Source organism: Stomoxys calcitrans, chromosome 2, assembly GCF_963082655.1.
Source record: "Stomoxys calcitrans chromosome 2, idStoCalc2.1, whole genome shotgun sequence".
NCBI lineage: Eukaryota > Metazoa > Arthropoda > Insecta > Diptera > Muscidae > Stomoxys > Stomoxys calcitrans.
The window spans coordinates 67,270,912-67,290,154 of NC_081553.1; the positions used below are offsets into that span (position 1 = coordinate 67,270,912).

The 19,243-nt window shown below is 38.7% G+C and overlaps 1 protein-coding gene across 1 annotated transcript in view; it reads left to right on the forward strand.

Moving 5' to 3' along the window:
- LOC106085874 (uncharacterized) overlaps positions 1-19,243 on the forward strand; it is a 91,303-nt gene that overhangs the window by 69,314 nt on the left and 2,746 nt on the right. Inside the window, exons 2-5 of the mRNA XM_013250317.2 lie at positions 394-1,443; positions 6,224-6,337; positions 7,994-8,161; positions 8,257-8,719. Of these exons, the coding sequence (XP_013105771.2) occupies positions 477-1,443; positions 6,224-6,337; positions 7,994-8,161; positions 8,257-8,719 (1,712 nt within the window). The 5' untranslated portion in view covers positions 394-476. The remainder of the gene's footprint in view (positions 1-393; positions 1,444-6,223; positions 6,338-7,993; positions 8,162-8,256; positions 8,720-19,243) is intronic.

A 19,243-nucleotide genomic window follows, 5' to 3' on the forward strand; every position in this document is an offset into this window, starting at 1 on the left:
ACAGACGTACAGACGGACGGACATGGCTAGATCGACATAAAATGTCACGAATATCAAGAATATATATACGTTTAGGGGTCTCAGACGTATATTTCGAGTAGTTACAAACAGAATGATGAAATTAGTATACCCCCATCCTATGGTGGAGGGTATACAAATAACATCATTGTTTTGAAATTTTCTTTTTTGGCTCAATAAAATTATCAAAATCATTCGCATAAGGAGAAATCTTTTCTTTGTGTGCATGTTATGTAGTGTAGAATCAAAGCTATTACTACAAAAATTTTCTCGAACAATCAAAATGTAAAAAAAAATCTGGGTTTATTAAAACATGCCAACTATTTTCAATTCACCTTGCATTCACTTAAATGTTTCCCTTATCTTCCTTTGCAGGCATTTTGTTAGCATCGCCTTTTGAAGAGACCAACTACAGATACAAAACACTAGGAAACCGACATCAAAAATTCATATGAATAATGACTGCAAAAAGAATTCCTCTTTCATCGAATGACCTCAAAAGAAATAATGCCAGCATGAGAGCAAATATGAATTGCCACAATAGCTGCAAAGACATGTTTACAACTGAAGCATCAACAATAAAGAACCAAAGCGTACAACATGCCAGCTGCCACAGGAGGTTGTTTTCAGAAAACTATGAATTAGTCCAATTTTATCCTGAATTACATCATCGCAGAGCATGCAATAGAATATTTAGTGTGGGCACACTGCAAATGTGCACTCTGGTATTCTTTGGCATCCTTCTGAGTATGGTAGCACGTATCCAAGCAACTTCTACAGCCACAACACCCAAATATAGCCAATTATTGTCAACCAACGGTCAGATGGAGGAAATGTCAACTGGCGATGCGGAGGACACATTCCGGCCATTCATACCCAAGGATCCAGCGGCAATAGCACGAACAGTTTTCACTCCCACTGGACAATTCCGAGTATTCCAAACGGTCGACACTGACCTAAGGTCCACTGTAAATCTGGCACGCAATTCGCAGGCAAATCAAATTATTTCGCCGCAACATTCAACCCTATCGACAGCGCCAATTGATAAGAATACTCTGCAAGACAACTCAACTGAAAACATTCATGAAAATAATAAAACCCAAACAATGGCGAAAGCAAAACAGATATCGGGCAATGACATTGATAATAAACTCAATACCATACCGGACAGCAATGGCGATTTGTCAACAGATCTTCGTAGTCTGGAGGACCTATTGGTTGAGTATGTGCAGAATTTCTTTGAAAAGGGCGAATATCAGCCATTGCCCGGACTCCTGGTTGAGTTGCAGAAAAATCATACCCCAACTGCGGAGGGCTCTCTGCAACAGAAATCCCGCCATACGCGACATACAGCACCAACTGGAGCAAAAATTAGTTTGGATATGCCACGGACACTGGCCACAGGACGGGTGTTGTTTTTAACTGGTAAGATGAAATAATGAAAGAAAGAACGTTTTTTCAAGGACTTCTAAGAAATCTCTGATATTTTGCATTACACATACTAAAGGCTAAAGTATTGCAGTTGTTTCACGTTTATTTGTATGCTTCGTATTGACGCAAAAATGGCTGAAACAATTTTCATGAAATATTCCCGAAATGTAGAGGTTGGCTGGAAAATTTTATACCAACCACCATAGAATAGGGGGTATATTCATTCCGCTTGCAAAACATCGAAATGTTCAAAATTCTAAAACGATTTGACGATGTCCGTGTGTCTTTCTGTTCTTCTGGCCATCTGCCAGTTGTAAACACGCTTGACCCTTCGAAACATTAAAATATTGAGCTGAAATTTTGCACAAGTTGGTATTTTTTCCATACGCTGGCTAAGTTATTGAATGAGTAAAATCCGACCATCTTTAGATATAACTGCCCCATATCTCCCGATTTCGATCTCCCAATTTAGGGTCTTGAGCCCATAAAAGGCGCAGTCATTATTCCATTTTGAAGAAATCTGGAACAATGAGTTGTATTGTGCCCTGCAAACCGAAGCGAATATCGGCCAGATTGGACCATATTTCGGTATAGCTTAAGACCCAGTATTGGCCAATTTGCCATCATTGGGTCTTAAGCCTTTAGCAGCCACATTTGTTGTACAATTTCGCAGACATTTTAAACGGTGAGTTTCAGTAGGCCCCCCTATATCAGAAACGAATATGATACAGATCGGACCATACTAATATATAGATGTCTTATATATCGATCTGAGGACTAAGATTTTAAGCCCACAATCGCTGCATTTATAAACCGAATTCGCTAAAATTGGGAACAGTGAGCTGTATTAAGCCTCCCGCTATCCGAACCAAATATAATACGGATCGGACCAAATTTTGATAAAGCTGTCATATAGACCGATCTGCCGAGTTAGGGTCTTAAGCCCATAAAACGCTTCATTTATTTCCGATTTCGCTAAAATTCTGAACAATGAGTTGGTCTAGGCTTCCCGTTGTTCGATCCGAAGAGGGTCTGCAACGGACCATACTTCAATTTCTTCTTATAAAGGGTGATTTTTTTGAGGTTAGGATTTTCATGCATTAGTATTTGACAGATCACGTGGGATTTCAGACATGGTGTCAAAGAGAAAGATGCTCAGTATGCTTTGACATTTCATCATGAATAGACTTACTAACGAGCAACGCTTGCAAATCATTGAATTTTATTACCAAAATCAGTGTTCGGTTCGAAATGTGTTCAAATTTTGACAAATTTTGTTCAGCGATGAGGCTCATTTCTGGTTGAATGGCTACGTAAATAAGCAAAATTGCCGCATTTGGAGTGAAGAGCAACCAGAAGCCGTTCAAGAACTGCCCATGCATCCCGAAAAATGCACTGTTTGGTGTGGTTTGTACGCTGGTGGAATCATTGGACCGTATTTTTTCAAAGATGCTGTTGGACGCAACGTTACGGTGAATGAACACATTTCGAACCGAACACTGATTTTGGTAATAAAATTCAATGATTTGCAAGCGTTGCTCGTTAGTAAGTCTATTCATGATGAAATGTCAAAGCATACTGAGCATCTTTCTCTTTGACACCATGTCTAAAATCCCACGTGATCTGTCAAATACTAATGCATGAAAATCCTAACCTCAAAAAAATCACCCTTTATAACAAGAATTTAAGCGTGGGCATTAAATTAAACAAGTATGAGCGTGCTGAGTCCGGCCGAGCCGAATCTTATATACCCTCCACCGTGGATCGCATGTATCTAGTTCTATGCGCGGTATCTCTTTTTAGGCAAACAAAGAATATTGAATAAGAACTTCTATGCTATTGGAGCTATATCAAGTGATGGTCCGATTCGGACCATAAATGAATGCAGAACATTGAAGAGGTCATTGTGTAATATTTCAGTTCATTCGGATAAGAACTGCGCTTTGAAGAGGCTCAAGAAGCAAAATCGGGAGATAGGTTTATATGGAAGCTTTATCAAGCTATGGATCGATTCAGACCATATGAGACACGTATGTTAAAGGTGCTGAGAGAAGGCGTTGTGCAAAATTTCTGCCAAATCGGATGAGAATTGCGCCCTCTAGAGGCTCCAAAAGTCAAGATCCCAGATCGATTTATATGGGAGCTATATCAGGTTACATATCGATTTGCGCCATACTTAGTACAGTTATTTGAAGTCATAACAAAACACCTCATGCAATATTTCAGCCAAATCGGATGAAAATTGCGCCCTCTGGAGGCTTAAGAAGTCAAGACCCAAGATCGGTTACTATGACAGCTATACCAAATTATAAACCGATTTCAATCATACTTTGTACAGTTGTTAAAAGTGATACCAAAACACTACGTGCAAATTGGATAAGAATTGCGCCCTCTAGAGGCTCAAGAAGTCAAGACCCAAGATCGGTTTATATGGCAGCTATATCAAAACATTGACCGATTTGAACCATACTTAGCGCAGTTGTTGAAAGTGATACCAAAACACCATGTGCAAAATTTCAATCTAATCGGACGAGAATTGCGCCCTCTAAAGGCTCAAGAAGTCAAGACCCAAGATCGAGTTATATGGCAACTATATCAAAACATGGACCGATTTGGCCCATTTACAATCCCAACCGACCTACACTAATAAAAAGTATTCGTGCAAAATTTCAAGCGGCTAGCTTTACTCTTTGGAAAGTTTGCGTATATATATATATATATATATATATATATATATATATATATATATATATATATATATATATATACAGGGTGGCTGATGAAAGCCGCTACCAAAAAAAAATGTAATAACTTTTTTTCTATTTAATAATAATAATTTAATAATTAATTTAATTAATTAATTAATTAATTTAATTAATAATAATTTAATAATTAATTTAATAATTTAATTTAACATGAATAAAAGAAAAATGTATTCCATACACCGAAAAAAAAATGTAGCAATATTCATCATTGTAGCAATATTCATCAGCCACCCTGTACATATATATGGGGTCTGAGAAGCATATTTCGAGGTGTTACAAACAGAATGACGTACATATTATATATGGGTATAAAAAAGGTTTGTCTTTGTTTGTCCGTTAGGGTGGGTTTTGTGATGTGGCATCCCCCAGGTTATTTCACCCCAAAATTTTATAACAATTTCCTGTTTTTCGGGGTACCATGAGGTGGCATGCAATTTCGCTTAAATCAATTCACCCATCTCCGAGATCTGGCGTATTTGAAAGTGGTGGTATGGGGGAGGGTCAGGGAAGATCATGCTACGCGGATTGATCAAAGCTAGAGGACAGAGTGGGCCTGTGGGTACCCACCTTGAGTACCCAAGGACTGAGATCCGAGCGATCACAGAATTCGTGAGGTGGTGGGGTGCTAAAGCAAGGACGTCGAATGTGAATATCTTTACGGACAGTAAAATGACCATAAGGGCAATAACAAGCAGGACGGTAAGGTCAAGAACATTCTTGCAGTGTAAGAAGGAGATTAACGCCTTCACTGAGGATGGCAAAATCCGCATCGTTTGGGTGTCGAGCCGTAACGAAGTAAGGGGAAATGAAAGGGCAGACGATTTGGCGGAAGGCCAGAGGACTGCCGTCAATAAACTTGGTTAACCCGAATCCTTTCGGGTCGACGCAGTCCGTGTTAAGGGCGTGGGCGATGTACGCTCATGCAACACTGTGGAACAGCGAAACCGTTGGTAGGACCGCGAAAATCCTATGGGGTGATCCGGATCGTGAGAAGACGAGGCTATTACTGAAAGAAAGGAGGTCAGTATAGCGTTTGGTATCATAACGGGATAATAGGATTACGAGCTCACTTATGCAAAGTCGGTGCGGCAATGTCATTGCCCGGCTTTCGCAGCTAAAAGGCACCGGTAATTAGATGCGGACACACCAGACATGAACCAACTTAGTGGCATGGCATGGAAAATAATTAAGGATTTTATAAGTAGCACCGAATTCCTAACTTAGGTTTTTCTTTTTCGAGGTTACTCTTTAAGTGTTTAGAGCGCACAATAATTAAAGCCTGACTTAGGTGTATGTCCATAGTGGCATGGGTTTAATATCCGTATTCGCTTTTCAACCTAACCTTCCCCCTCCTAATGCTAACGACATTTGTGAGGCAATATGCCGTGCATAGAAGCCACAAAAAAACTTCTCCAAAGAGGTGTCATGCACAGTGTGACTACTATAAAAAGCAGGTCTCTCATCATTGAACTTAAACTTGAATCCGACATCACTCATTGACATGTGAGAAGTTTTCACATGTTCCTAAATGGAGTGTTCAAGGGCAAATTTCTTGTGTGTGTATATCTATTTATATTTAGCGGAAGCGAACTTCACATACCATATTTCAGCCAAATCGGATACAAATTTCGGCATCTAGGGGGATCAAAAAGTCAAGGCGGGGATTGGTTTATATTTAAACCGATATGGTCTATTTGTAATACCCAACGAAATACATCAAAACGAAGTTGACTGCTATCGTGATTTCTAAAGACAGATGCGCAGACATGGCTAGACCGACATAAAATGTCAAGACGATAAATAACTTATAAACTTTATGGGATCGTACATCAATATTTCGAGGAGCTACAAACGGTATGGCTGGATAAGTGTACCCATCCTTTGGGGGGTATAAAAATTGATAACAATTAAATTTATATTGCTATATTTTTATAATATTTCTGTCTCGCACTGAAGTTTCGCAAAATTTTAATTTATAATAATTTTTTGATTTTACTTTATTTCAATAGGTCTAAAGAAGCTTTTATGGCCAGTTTTTATGGGTCTGCAGGTGCTTAAATCATTGTTGATTGCCATGTTTATACCAGCCATTATTGGATCGTTTACTAAATTACTGGGTAAAGGTAAGAAAATCACTAAGCTTAGTCCATCAATTAAAGATCTTAAATTGATCGACCTTATAAAAAGCAATAGAAGTGTCGTTTGACGCAAATGCATGACTTTTTTATGAATGTAGCATTTAAGGTATTACACCAGCAGCACGATTGTATTTTTTTTTATTTAACGTTAGGGAATAAAAAAAGCATCAAACCGCCCAGAATTCCCCAAAAATGATTATGAGATAAAATATAGGAACTGCATATATACACTGAAAAAATGTTTGTCTTTATTTTAAGGAATCGAGCCAAAGATTAGTAAACTTACTTTAGTTGATCATTTTCCAACTTTTTAACCATATTTGAGTCGGATAGCGGGCCTTATCCTACTTACTGTTTACTGTAACCACTGTGCTAAGTATGGTCGATTCATGGCCTGATATATTGGGTTACCCAAAAAGTAATTGCGGATTCTTTAAAAGAAAGTAATTGCATTTTTAATAAAACTTAGAATGAACTTTAATCAAATATACTTTTTTAACACTTTTTTTCTAAAGCAAGCTAAAAGTAACAGCTGATAACTGACAGAAGAAAGAATGCAATTACAGAGTCACAAGCTGTGAAAAAATTTGTCAACGCCGACTATATGAAAAATCCGCAATTACTTTTTGGGCAACCCAATAGCTTCCATATTAACCGATCTCGGGTCTTAACATCTTGAGCCGCTAGAGGGCGCAATTATCATTCGATTTGGCTGAAATTTTGCATGAAGTGTTTTGGTCTGACCATAAACAACTGTGACAAGTATGGTTCAAATAGGTTCATAAACTGATAAAGCTCCCTTATAAATCGATTTCGGATCTAGATTTCTTGAGCCGCTAGAGGGCGCAATTGTTGTCCGATTTGACTGTAGTTTTTGATTAACTGTTTTGTTTTAGCTTCCAACAAGTGCCAAACCAAAGTATGGTTCAAATCGATTCATAATCTGATATAGCACCTATATCAGACGATTTCGGTTCTTGACTTCTTGAGCCTCTAGAGGGCATAATAATAATCCGATTTGCCTAAAACTTTGCATGTTTTGGTTGGACCATCAACCACTGTGCCAAGTATGGTTCAAATAGATTTATAAACTGATACACTGGCATAATTATCATCTTATATGGAAATTGAAACAAATACTTCTGTTCTAACTTTCAACATCCATGCTACATGTGATCCGAATCGGTCTATAAACTGATAAACCCCCATATAAACCGATTCCCGAATTTTACTTCCTAAGCCCCTAAAAATGCCTCCATTTTCACCAAAATTACGACTTCCAGCATCCGTATCGAATATGATCCCAATCGGTCTATACACTTATATAGGCCCTCTTAAATTCCGATACCCTGAAATGACTTCTTGAGACCATAGAAGCCGTATCCGATACCCGATATGATGGTGGGTACCAAAGTTTCGGCCAGCGAAACTTGGCACGTTTTTTTTTTATTTAATTTAGAGCAGTGCAATATGTTTTTGAAGTACTATACCAATAACCGACTTGTTAAAATTTTAATAGAACTCAGATTTTTCCAAAATTTTTAAATTCCGGATTTCTAAATTAATTTTAAAAGAATGACTAAAATTTTATCAAATGTTTTAGTTTAAAAAGAAACTGATATTCTTTTCCTGCCAATCTAGGTCTCAGCCAAGGTTCGGCGCCTCTCTTCATTCGGCCCATGGATCCTCCGCAGGAGTTGGATTTCCGAGACAACTTTGGTGATGGTGACAAGTTTGTGGCGGGTGAAGATGGCCTCACCGACTTTATGCCATCCGAGGACAACAAGCCATATGCCTATAATCAGCCTGGTTTGTTTGAAAAAATACTTAAAAACCTCCTTAACCCCATTTAAGTAAAATTATTACCTGATATATTTATTATTTTTTTTTTTTTAATTTTCTAGAAGCCTCACAATACAGCAATCAATACACCCTTAATAGTGTTTCTCCCACCTCCCAACTGGGCCCCTTGAGTTTCACCCGTTTGGGCATGAATGAAAGACAGCATCAATTAATGCAAGATTCCTATGCTGGGGCACTACAATCCATTACATCGGCATCGTTTAAAAACTCCAATTCAATATCAGGAGGCTCTTCCTCACTATCAGCTCCTATGGTCAATAAACCTGCTGCTCCAGCAAATATGAATAACTTCCAACAATTTCAAAAAGTTCCAGCCTCATCACTGCTACTCTCAAATTATGACCCCTTTTACAGTCCGCTGCTGTCACGTCTGGACTCAGTGTTTGGCCAACTGAAGCTAAACTCGGACAATGAAGAATGTCGTGAAAAGGTGATATGTTTGATGTATGCGAATCCCGCAAAGTATGCACCATATAGTAATTTGGTGTCGGCGCAATTGAGTCGGTGAGTATGATGATGATGTGAGTATGATGATGATGATGTATTTAAGCAATAGTTTATAGTGCGCCTAAAAGCCTGCTTTTAATATTACCATGAAAAAAAAACAGGTAGGTCTGCGATACTGCGGCAAACACAATAATAGGCCAAAATAATAAGGGAGCATAGAAGTTAAGAAAATATGATAGCCATTACCGATTTTGTCTTTAAAATGACCTGCCATACGATGATTATTTAATCGAAAAGGTAAATTCTATTATTTTGTGGGGTATGCGATATTTAGTTTGTTAGTGGGTTGTATAATAGTAAGTTTGTTTTCTGATAATGCGATAATTGTATTTGTTTGAGAATCCATTGCAGGATATTTTCCGGCTATAGAACATTTTGTATCATTAAAAGAATATCACTGCAAAGAAAAAGAATAGCACAGCAAAGAACTCTTTAAAGTAAGGCAAACAAAGTGATGTTGTTAAAAAGCATTTTTGATTTGCCACGAACCTTCATCAGCGGGCATTATCAAAGGAATCATTGTGCTTTATATACCAACCCAATTAGAGTAGGTTGTAAAGCACTGGCACCATCAGTCGTTGGCTGATCGCAGTGCAGAGAACAAATACGTTCGACAAGTTGTGAGTGTTTGTTGCTACTGGCATAGTTGGATAAGTTCGATTTGAACATGGGAAATAAGATTTTACTTGTTTTCTGTTGCGCTTGTGGAGCAAGTCGTCATTAAGCGACCTATTTAAATTCAGATGTGTACTTTACAACCTACTCTACTTGGGTTGGTATGTCAAGCACCATGATTCATTAGACGAAGCCCACTGATGAGGATTCATGGCGATTCTGAAATCGCGATGCGCGTAGCTGGTCAAATGCTTTTTAGCAACATCACGCAGTTTGTTTTACTTTTAAGCGTTTTCTGCTGTGTTGTTCTTTGAATAGTAAGCTTTACAAAAATGGTCTAAAATGGCCGGACAATAACCTGCAATGGAATCTCAATAAGATTTTATGAGTAAGAAAGGAAAGCGCAAACTGACGAATTAGTTGCCTCAAATCTTATGACAACATTGTGCTCAAAGGCACAAACATATGTTTGCAAAGGGTACTTACTTTTTTAAGAAAGTCCAGAAGATTTTAATCTTATTCTTGAAGATCCATCGAATTTTAAACCTATGAAAATGTAGGGAAAAGTGAAAAATATTCTTATGGCGTTGAATGTTGAATCACTAATAAAGATTTTGGAAAGGATCCTGATGAGCCTTGTACATAATTTTGAATATAATTACCGCTTAGGAATAAAATTTGTGGATGGATTGAGTCCAGTGTGAACTGATTTTAAAGCGAGTAGGCTGGGTAAAAGTTAAGATGTTTGTCTCCTGATATAGTTGGCCCATATGAGAGCAAGGCAACCTTTCGCAGTTCGTACAGTTCCGATTTGGCGAAAATTTTTCACTTAGTGTTCTGTTATGACTTCCGACAGCTGTGTTAAGTATGGTCCAAATCGGTTCATTCGTGCAAATCGGTATATACCCTGATACCGATACCCATATAAACCGATCTGCCGATTTGACTTCTTGAGCTCTTGCAAGGCGCAATTGTTCTCGGATTTGGCTGAAATCTTGAATGAAGTTCTGTTATGACTTCCAACACCTGTGCCAAGTATGGTTTTAATAAGTCTATATCATGATATAGCTCCCATAGAAACCTGTCTCTATTATCCCTGTTCGGTTCGTAGAAGCTTTAATTTAGCTTAGCACGCTTTTACTCGTTTAATATCAAAATAGAAAAAAATCGACAGACTCACCTTTATTTCGTGAGTTGTATATTAGCAGCGTTAGTCTAAAAAAAGAAGTTAAATGTTCATTACTTTATCGAATGTTGTAATAAATGAAATTCATCTATGAATGCTGCTCTTTAATCGCTTTAGCCTCGCAAAACCTAATTAGATGTTAAGGTGCTTTCTGGGGTTAAACGATTTTATCCCAAAGTTATAGGTGTAAAAGCCATAATCGCTAGTTGTAATAGTCTAAGACAATTGAATGACTTTAAGCAAACAACACTAGTCTACAAATACGTGTACTATATCTGCTGAGATGCGGATGGTGTAAACAGACTGAACGTTAGACGATCCTATTACAAATACCTGCCTTGATTGCGGCACTACATGCCATGACACCCATCACCTTTTTAAATGCCCGGCAAAACCAACGAATCTGACTGCAAAGGCTCTATGGACCGATTGAGTTTAGGCAGCCAGATTTGTAGAGCCGGGTCGGAATGATCTTAGAGAGATGAGTGGACTAGGGACAAAAGAAGCATCAACAACATACCAATTTATCACTCCAATGCAGATTCTGGAAACTACTTAAAATGGGAGGCCACATTAGCGCAGAGGTTAACATGTCCGCCTATGACGTTGAACACCTGAGTTTGAATCCTGGCAAGAACATAAGAAAAAACTCAGCGAAGCTTATCTCCTCTGCAACAACAACATACCAATCTGTCACTCCAATACAGATTCTGGAAACTACTTAAAATGGTAAAATGGGAGGCCACCGCAGCGCAGAGGTTAACATGTCCGCCTATAACACTGACCGCCTGGGTTCGCATCCTGGCAAGAACATCAGAAAAAAATTCAGCGGTGGTTATCCCCTCCTATTGCTGGCGACATTTGTGAGGAACTATGCCATTTGAAACCAGTAAGGAAAGGCAAAATTCGGGTAGCCGAACTTTGGATGCCCACCTTGGATATATATGTAACCACCTTTCGGCATAATCCGATGAAAAGTGCATAACTTATTCTCCCATAGCTGCTATATCGAAATATGGTCCGATTTGGACCAAATTCAGCACGGACATTGAGTGGTCTAATAAGTAAAAGTCATTGTTCAATTTTGTAAAACAAAATTATGGTTTTTTTGGTAGCTATATCCAAATATAGACCCATCTGAACCAAAAACGACACGGATGTCGAAAAGCCTAACATAAGTCAGTGTGTCAAACTTCAGCGAATTAAATCGATAGATCTGTCTATATGGCAGTTATATCCAAATCTGGGCCGATCTGGGCCAAATTGAAGAGGAATGTCGAAGGCCCTAACACTACCCACTCTCACCAAATTTCGGCAACATCGGACAATAAAAGCGCCTTTTATGGGCTCAAGATCTTAAATGGAGAGATCGGTCTATACGGCAGCAATATCCAAATTTGGACCGATCTGAGCCAAATTGGAGAGGAATATCGAATGTCCCAAATATCGGCGACTTCGGACAATTAATCGTACTTTTATGGGCCCAAAACCTTAAATCTAGAGATTGGTCTATATGGCAGCTATATTCAAATATAGAATGATCTGAGCCAAATTGAAGAAGGATGTCGAAGGGCCTAACACAACTCACTGCCCCAAATTTTGGCAAAATCGAGCAATAAATGTGTCTTTTATGGGACCAAGACCTTATAGGGCGGATCGGTATATGGCAGCTATATCCAAATCTGGACCGATCTGGGCCAAATTGAAGAAGGATGTCGAAGGCTCTAACACAATTCACTGTACCAAATTTTAACAAAATCGTGTAATAAATGTGGCTTTTATGGACCAAAGACCCAAAATCGGCGGATCGGTCTATATGGGGGCTATATCAAGAATCTGTGCAAAGTTTCAGCTCAATATCTCATAAATTTAGTTGAAGAGCATTATTTTATTCTACATATCAAACTTCTGTCCAACCAGCAAAAATTAAAGCTCTAGGAACCGAATAAGGATGATCGAGAGACCGGTTTACATGGGAGCTATATCAAGTTTTTGACCAATTTGGACCGTTGTTGGAAGTCATAAAAGAAAACTATGTGCAAAATTTAAGCCAAAACGGATGAAAATTGAGGCTTCCTATGGCTCAAGAAGTCAAATCAGGAGATCGGTTTATATGGGAGCTATATCAGGTTATAGACCGATTTGAACCTTACTTGGCACAATAATCGGGAGATCGGTTTAAAGAAAGTCATAACAGAACACCACATGCAAAATTTCAGTCAAATCGGATGAAATTGCGGCTTTTTTTGCGACCATCTGCCGTTCGTTGACACTTTAAGTCGAACTAGCCATGTCCGTCTGTCTGTCGAAAGCACGCTAACTTTCGAACGAGTAAAGCTAGCCGTTTGAAATTTTGCACAAATACTTCTTATTTATGTAAGTCAGTTGGGATTGTAAATGGGCTATATCGGTCCACGTTTTAATATAGCTGCCATATAAACCGATCTGGGATCTTGACTTCTACAGCCGCTAGAGGGCACAATTCTTATCCGATTTGGCTGAAGTCTGGCATGAGGTGTTTTATTATGATATCCAACAACTGTGCTGAGTATGGTTGAAATCGGTTCATAACCTGATATAGCTGTCATATAAGCCTATCTGGGGTCTTGCCTTCTTGAGCCACAAGAGAGCACAATTATTATCCGATTTATCTGAAATTTTGCATAAGGTGTTTTGTTATGACTCTCAACAACTGTGCCAAATATGGTTAAAATCGGTCCATATCCTGGTATAGCTGCCATATAAGCTGATCCGAGGTCTTGACTTCTTCAGCCTCTGCAGGGAGCAATTCATATCCGAGATTGCTAAAATTTTACATGACATGTTTTGTTATGACTTCCAACAACTGTACTAAGAAAAGTTCAAATCGGTCCATAACCTGATATAGCTGCCATATAAACCGATATGGGGTCTTGACTGCTTGAGCCACAAGAGGGCACAATTATTATCCGATTTATCTGAAATTTTGCATAAGGTGTTTTGTTATGAATTCCAATCAAATCGGTCCATAACCTGATATAGCTGCCTCATAACCCGTTCTGGGGTCTAGACTTCTTGAGCCTCTAAGGTGCGCAATTATTATCCGATTTGGCTGAAATTTTGTACAACCGCTTCTCCCATGACATTTAACATACGTGTCGAATATGGTCTGAAACGGTTGAAAGCCTAATAAAACAGCTGTTTTCGAAAATTCGAAATTCCCTGTCCGAAATTTTGCATCATTCCATTCAATCGGAATAGGACGTTTTTATTAGGGGGATAAATTAATTCCCTGGGAGTTTATTCCCAGGGAGTTTTCAGAATTGGGCAGCTAGTCTTTTCTTCCTCGACGTTCTTAAAGCTTCTTCAAATGACGTTAATGGTTATCTTCAGTTCATCAACAAGTTTGTTTTACCCTGCGACTGCAAAGCGGTAGACTTATTCAAATTTTTTTTCTACTTTGTGACCATCTGTCATTTGTTTCAGTTCGGCCCGATATCATTATCGATAGATTATATATATATCGATATATTATTATATCGATATTTTATCGATGTAATCGATATTTTTTTTTGTCTGAATATCGATTGATATTTTTCCTATCGATAAGCAATATTAAATTTGTTTGCAAAATTGAACAAAAACAAGCGATCCGACACTGAATATATCCTACATTGCGCCTATGGAGGGTGCAATATTCATTTTGAACATTGATTTCTTTCATGACTTTCACCTGACCTTATCAAATTTGGTTTCGTTGGGTCTGTGCATTGTTATTGCTTCTATATAAATAGTCGATTTGCTGATTTTTCTTTCTCATTTTGGTTTAAAATATGTGATAGGAAGTTAATTCGACACTATCGATATTTATTATGAGAAATATCGAAAATATTGAATGTTGCGATTATCGATAGTTTGCCATCTCTAATTATGAAGACTTAACTTACATATCGATAGAGGCATAAATAATGCCTTTGGTCAATTACATTTTTGTATCACAGTGTAATCTCACAAGTATTATCAACATTATTTGCTCTACTCTCTCTCTATTATTGTAGACGACTTTCAGCTCATCCTCATAATGGTGAAGCCAGTTTTAATTATTGTTATACAAGATTAATCCCCTAGAGCAAAATACCTACCATTTAAGTCTGTATGATGAGGTAACTTTAAGAATCAGGAAAATATCCAATTAAGTGAGTGTGCTCATGTCTGCGTGAAGGCATGAAAAAGGACTACTTAAAGAGTTTCATAATGATAATGAGTGAAAATAACAATGGCTCATAGCCCTACAAAGGATGTGAGGAGAATAAATAGGATAATAAAAGTGAATGAATTTGAAGGTTTGAAAGGATGATGAAGAAATTTAAATGAAAACGTAACTAAATAGGATTATTGTAGCTCAAGGCAATGGTTGGGATAAACAATAAATTTAAATAATAATGGATTACAGTGTAACAAAGGTTTGTAGTTGACACCTGACTAAATATAGGAAAATTTATAGGCAATATAAATAACTTTGTAATGCTATTGTTCAAGTATGAACTAAAACAAGGAGTACAAGGCTCGCCGCGCCACCAATGGTCTATGAAATTGGTTTGTGTCAGAGACACAGATAGATATTTGAAACTGTGGAATTGGCGCCTGACATTAATAGTTTCAAAAGTCATTTGCTCTAAGCGTGAGAGCCATGACTGGGAATGAAGCAGTCATCAGATTGCATTTTGCTGGATCTGGTGACAAAACTATTGATATCAACTGAAATGGGTTCTATTGGGTTGCCCAAAAAGTAATTGCGGATTTTTCATATAGTCGGCGTTGACAAATTTTTTCACAGTTTGTGATTCTGTAATTGCATTCTTTCTTCTGTCAGTTATCAGCTGCGACTTTTAGCTTGCTTTAGAAAAAAAGTATATTTGATTAAAGTTCATTCTGTTTTATTAAAAATGCATTTACTTTCTTTTAAAAAATCCGCAATTACTTTCTGGGCAACCCAATATATTCACTACAAAGATTTAAAATATAAACAAGTAAAAACGTGCTAAGTTCGGCCACGTCAAATCTTATTTTACCTGTACCATGGAACGCAATTTTCAAGTTCTTTGCCTAGCATCTCTTTATAGCCAATCAAGGGATAATGGATAAGAACTGCTATGCTATTGGAGCTATACCAGGTCGGAAAGTTGGAGTCGCTCAATCCACCAGTTTGGTGAGAGTAAGGTTGTGGCTCTGGATATATCCAAGGCATTTGATTGGGTCTAGCACGGTGCACTACTATCAAAGCTTGTCGCATTTGGTGTCTGTAAGGGTTTCGTTCGATTTATTTCGAGCTTTCTCAGAGATCGCACTATTCGAGTCGTTATACATGGGTTCTCATCCAATGACCACAAATTGACCGCACGTGTACCCCAGGGCTGTGTTCTTTCTCCTTCTCTTTTTCTTATTTCATCAACGATCTGTTGGATCAGACATTGAATCCGATCTACTCATTGGCGGGTGACAGTAATCTCTGTCATTCGACCATAGGCCGAGTCTTCGAGAGATTGAGGACAAGAGACGGGTTATGGATGATACACTCTGCCAGGATTGCTGTCTGAGTTTGCACGGAAGACTCAGTGCTGCTTGTTGTCCCACACACAATTCGCAGACCCATTACGATCATCTTTGTCTATCAACGGTGCAGATGTTGAGCAATCAGAAGCTCTTGATGTGCTGGGCATGAAAATACATAGTGATGTCCGTTGGGCTAAACATTTATTGGAAGTGTCGAAAGAAGCATTCAAGTGTTTCAAGACCGAAAATGGAGTATAACTCACATGTATGGGCTGGAGCTTCAAAATCATCCTGGAGCTACTTGACCGTGTACAGAGAAGAGCGCTGGCGTTGATTGGGCACAGTGGGGTATCCAATTCTATTGCCTCACTTCATCATCGTCGCAATATGGATTGTTTGGCGCTGTTCTATCCTTAAATGGTGTAAGAATTACTTCACTCCGTCTGATCTTCTTAACATCTACACCACTTTAATAAGACTGAAAATGGAGTACAACTCACATGTATGGGCTGGAGCCTCAAAATCATCCTGGAGCTGCTAGGCCGTGTACAGAGAAGAAGAGGAAAAGGCACAGTAGGGTATCCAACTATATTGCCTCCCTTCATCATCGTCGCAATGTGGCGCTGTTCTATCGGTACTTTTATGGTGTGTGTTCGTCTGATATTCGTCTTCTTATTCCTGATGTAAGAATTTATGTCAGCGATACTAGACATTCCAGGAACTCACACCCGTTTGTAATTGATTGGCCAGCGGAACGCACAATGCATTATAGAGAGAATTCTTATTTCACCCCAACCGTACTTCTGGCTAATGTTTTTCCCACCCACTTTGACATCAATAAGCACTACATCCTTTTCTCCCCCTCCAAGTCCTAATTTCTTCTCGCCTACGCAATGCACTGCATTCATAGGGGACATACCCTGCGTGTTGGCTGACAGAAAAACGATCAGAGCCCGGCATTGCTGCAAAATGTCAGCCAAATCGTATAAAAACTGAGCCCTATTGTCCGATTACAAGAAGTAAAATCGGGAGATCGGTTTATATGAGAGCACTATCAAGTTATGGACTGATTCCGTACATATTTGGCAAGCACAATATATTAAAGGTCATAGTAGAAGTAATTGTGCAAAGAATAAATAAAAGAATAGCGCTTTCTAGAGGTTCAAGAAGTATAATCGGAAGATCGGATTATATGAGAGCCATATAAGCATTTGAGCCGATTCGAACCATTTGAATGTGTGTTGAATGCCATAAAAAAGTCATAGTACAAAATTTCAGCCCAATCGGATGGGAATTGTGCTCTTTAGAAGTTCAAGAGGTCAAGATCCGAGTTCGGTTTAGTAGCAGCTATATAAAAACATGCACCGATATGGCCCATTTACAATCCTAACTGACCTTCAATAATAGGAAGTAATTGTGCAAAATTTCAAGCGCCTAGCTTTCAGCCTATGGATACCCACCACCTCGGATCAATATTAACCAGATTTCGTAGAAAAAGGATGAAAAATGCACCATTTATGAATCCATGGCAGCTATATCGAAATATGGTCTGATGTGAACGAAACTGAGGATGGTGGTCGAAGGGTTTAACGAGAGCCAAAAAATGGGTCTTATATGGGTCAGTCCGTAAATCGGGAGATGGCTCTACATGGGAATTATATCCAAATATTGGCCGATTACACCATGTTCGGGAATGATTTAAAGGGGTCTTATTGTAAACAAGTAAAAGCGCGTTAAGTTTAGGCGGACCGAATCTCATATTCCCTCCTTCATGGATCGCATTTGACACATGTTTTGAATGACTTTTTTTAAATACATAAGAGATACAGACACAGAAGGACCGTACTTATCATGACGAACAGACGTAGCCATGTCCGTCCGTCTGTCCATCCGCCCGTCTGTCCGTCTGTCTGTCGAAAGCACGCTAACTTTCGCTTGAAATCTTGCACAAAAACTTTTTATTAGTGTAGGTCGGTTGGGATTATAAATGGGGCAAATCGGTCCATGTTTTGATATAATGCCACATAATCTGATCTTGGGTCTTGACTTCTTGAGCCTCTAGAGGGCGCAATTCTCTTCCGATTTGACTGAAATTTTGTGCGTGGGGTTTTGGTATCACTTCCAACAACTGTGTTGAGTTTGATTCAAATCGGTTCATAATCTGGTATAGCTGCCATATAAACCGATTTTGGGTCTTGACTTCTTAAGCCTCTAGAGGGCGCAATTCTCGTCCGATTTGACAGAAAATTAGCACGTATTGTGTTGGTACCACTTCCAACAACTGTGCTAAGTATGGTACAAATCGATCCATTGGTTTATATAGCTGCCATGTAAATCGATCTTGGGTCTTGACTTCTTGAGCCTCTAGAGGGCGCAATTCTCTTCCGATTTGACTGAAATTTTGCACTTGGTGATCTGGTATCACTTCCAACAACTGCGCTAAGTATGGTACAAATCGGTGCATGTTTTGATATAGCTGCCATATAATCGACCTAGGGTCTTGACTTCTTGAGCCTCTAGAGGGCGAAATTCTCTTCTGATTTGACTGAAATTTAGCACGTAGTATTTTGGTAACACTTCCAACAACTGTGTTAAGTATGATTCAAAGCAGTTCATAATCTAGTATAGCTGCCATGAAATCCGATCTGGGATCTTGACTTCTTGAGCCTCTAGAGGGCGCAATTCTTATCCGATTGGAATAAAATTTTGCACGACGTGTTCTGTTATGATATCCAATAACTGTGCCACGTATGGTTAAAATCGGTCCTTAACCTGATATAGCTGCCATATAAACCGATCTGGGATCTTGACTTCTTGAGCCTCTAGAGGTCGCAATTATTATCCGATTTTCCTGAAATTTTGTACGACGGATCCTCTCATGACCATCAACATACGTGTTTATTTTGGGTCTATAGCCTGACACAGCTCACATATAAATCGGTCTCTCTATTTTACTTCTTGAGCCCCCAAAGGGCGCGATTCTTATTCTAATTGGCTGACATTTTACACAGGTCTCCAACATATAATTTAATTGTTGTCCGAACCGGACCATATCTTGATATCGCTCTAATATCAGAGCAAACCTATTCTTGTATCCGTTTTTTGCCGGGAAAAGAACTCGACAAATGTGATCCATGGTGGAGGGTATATAAGATTCGGAACGGCCGAACTTAGCACGCTTTTCCTTG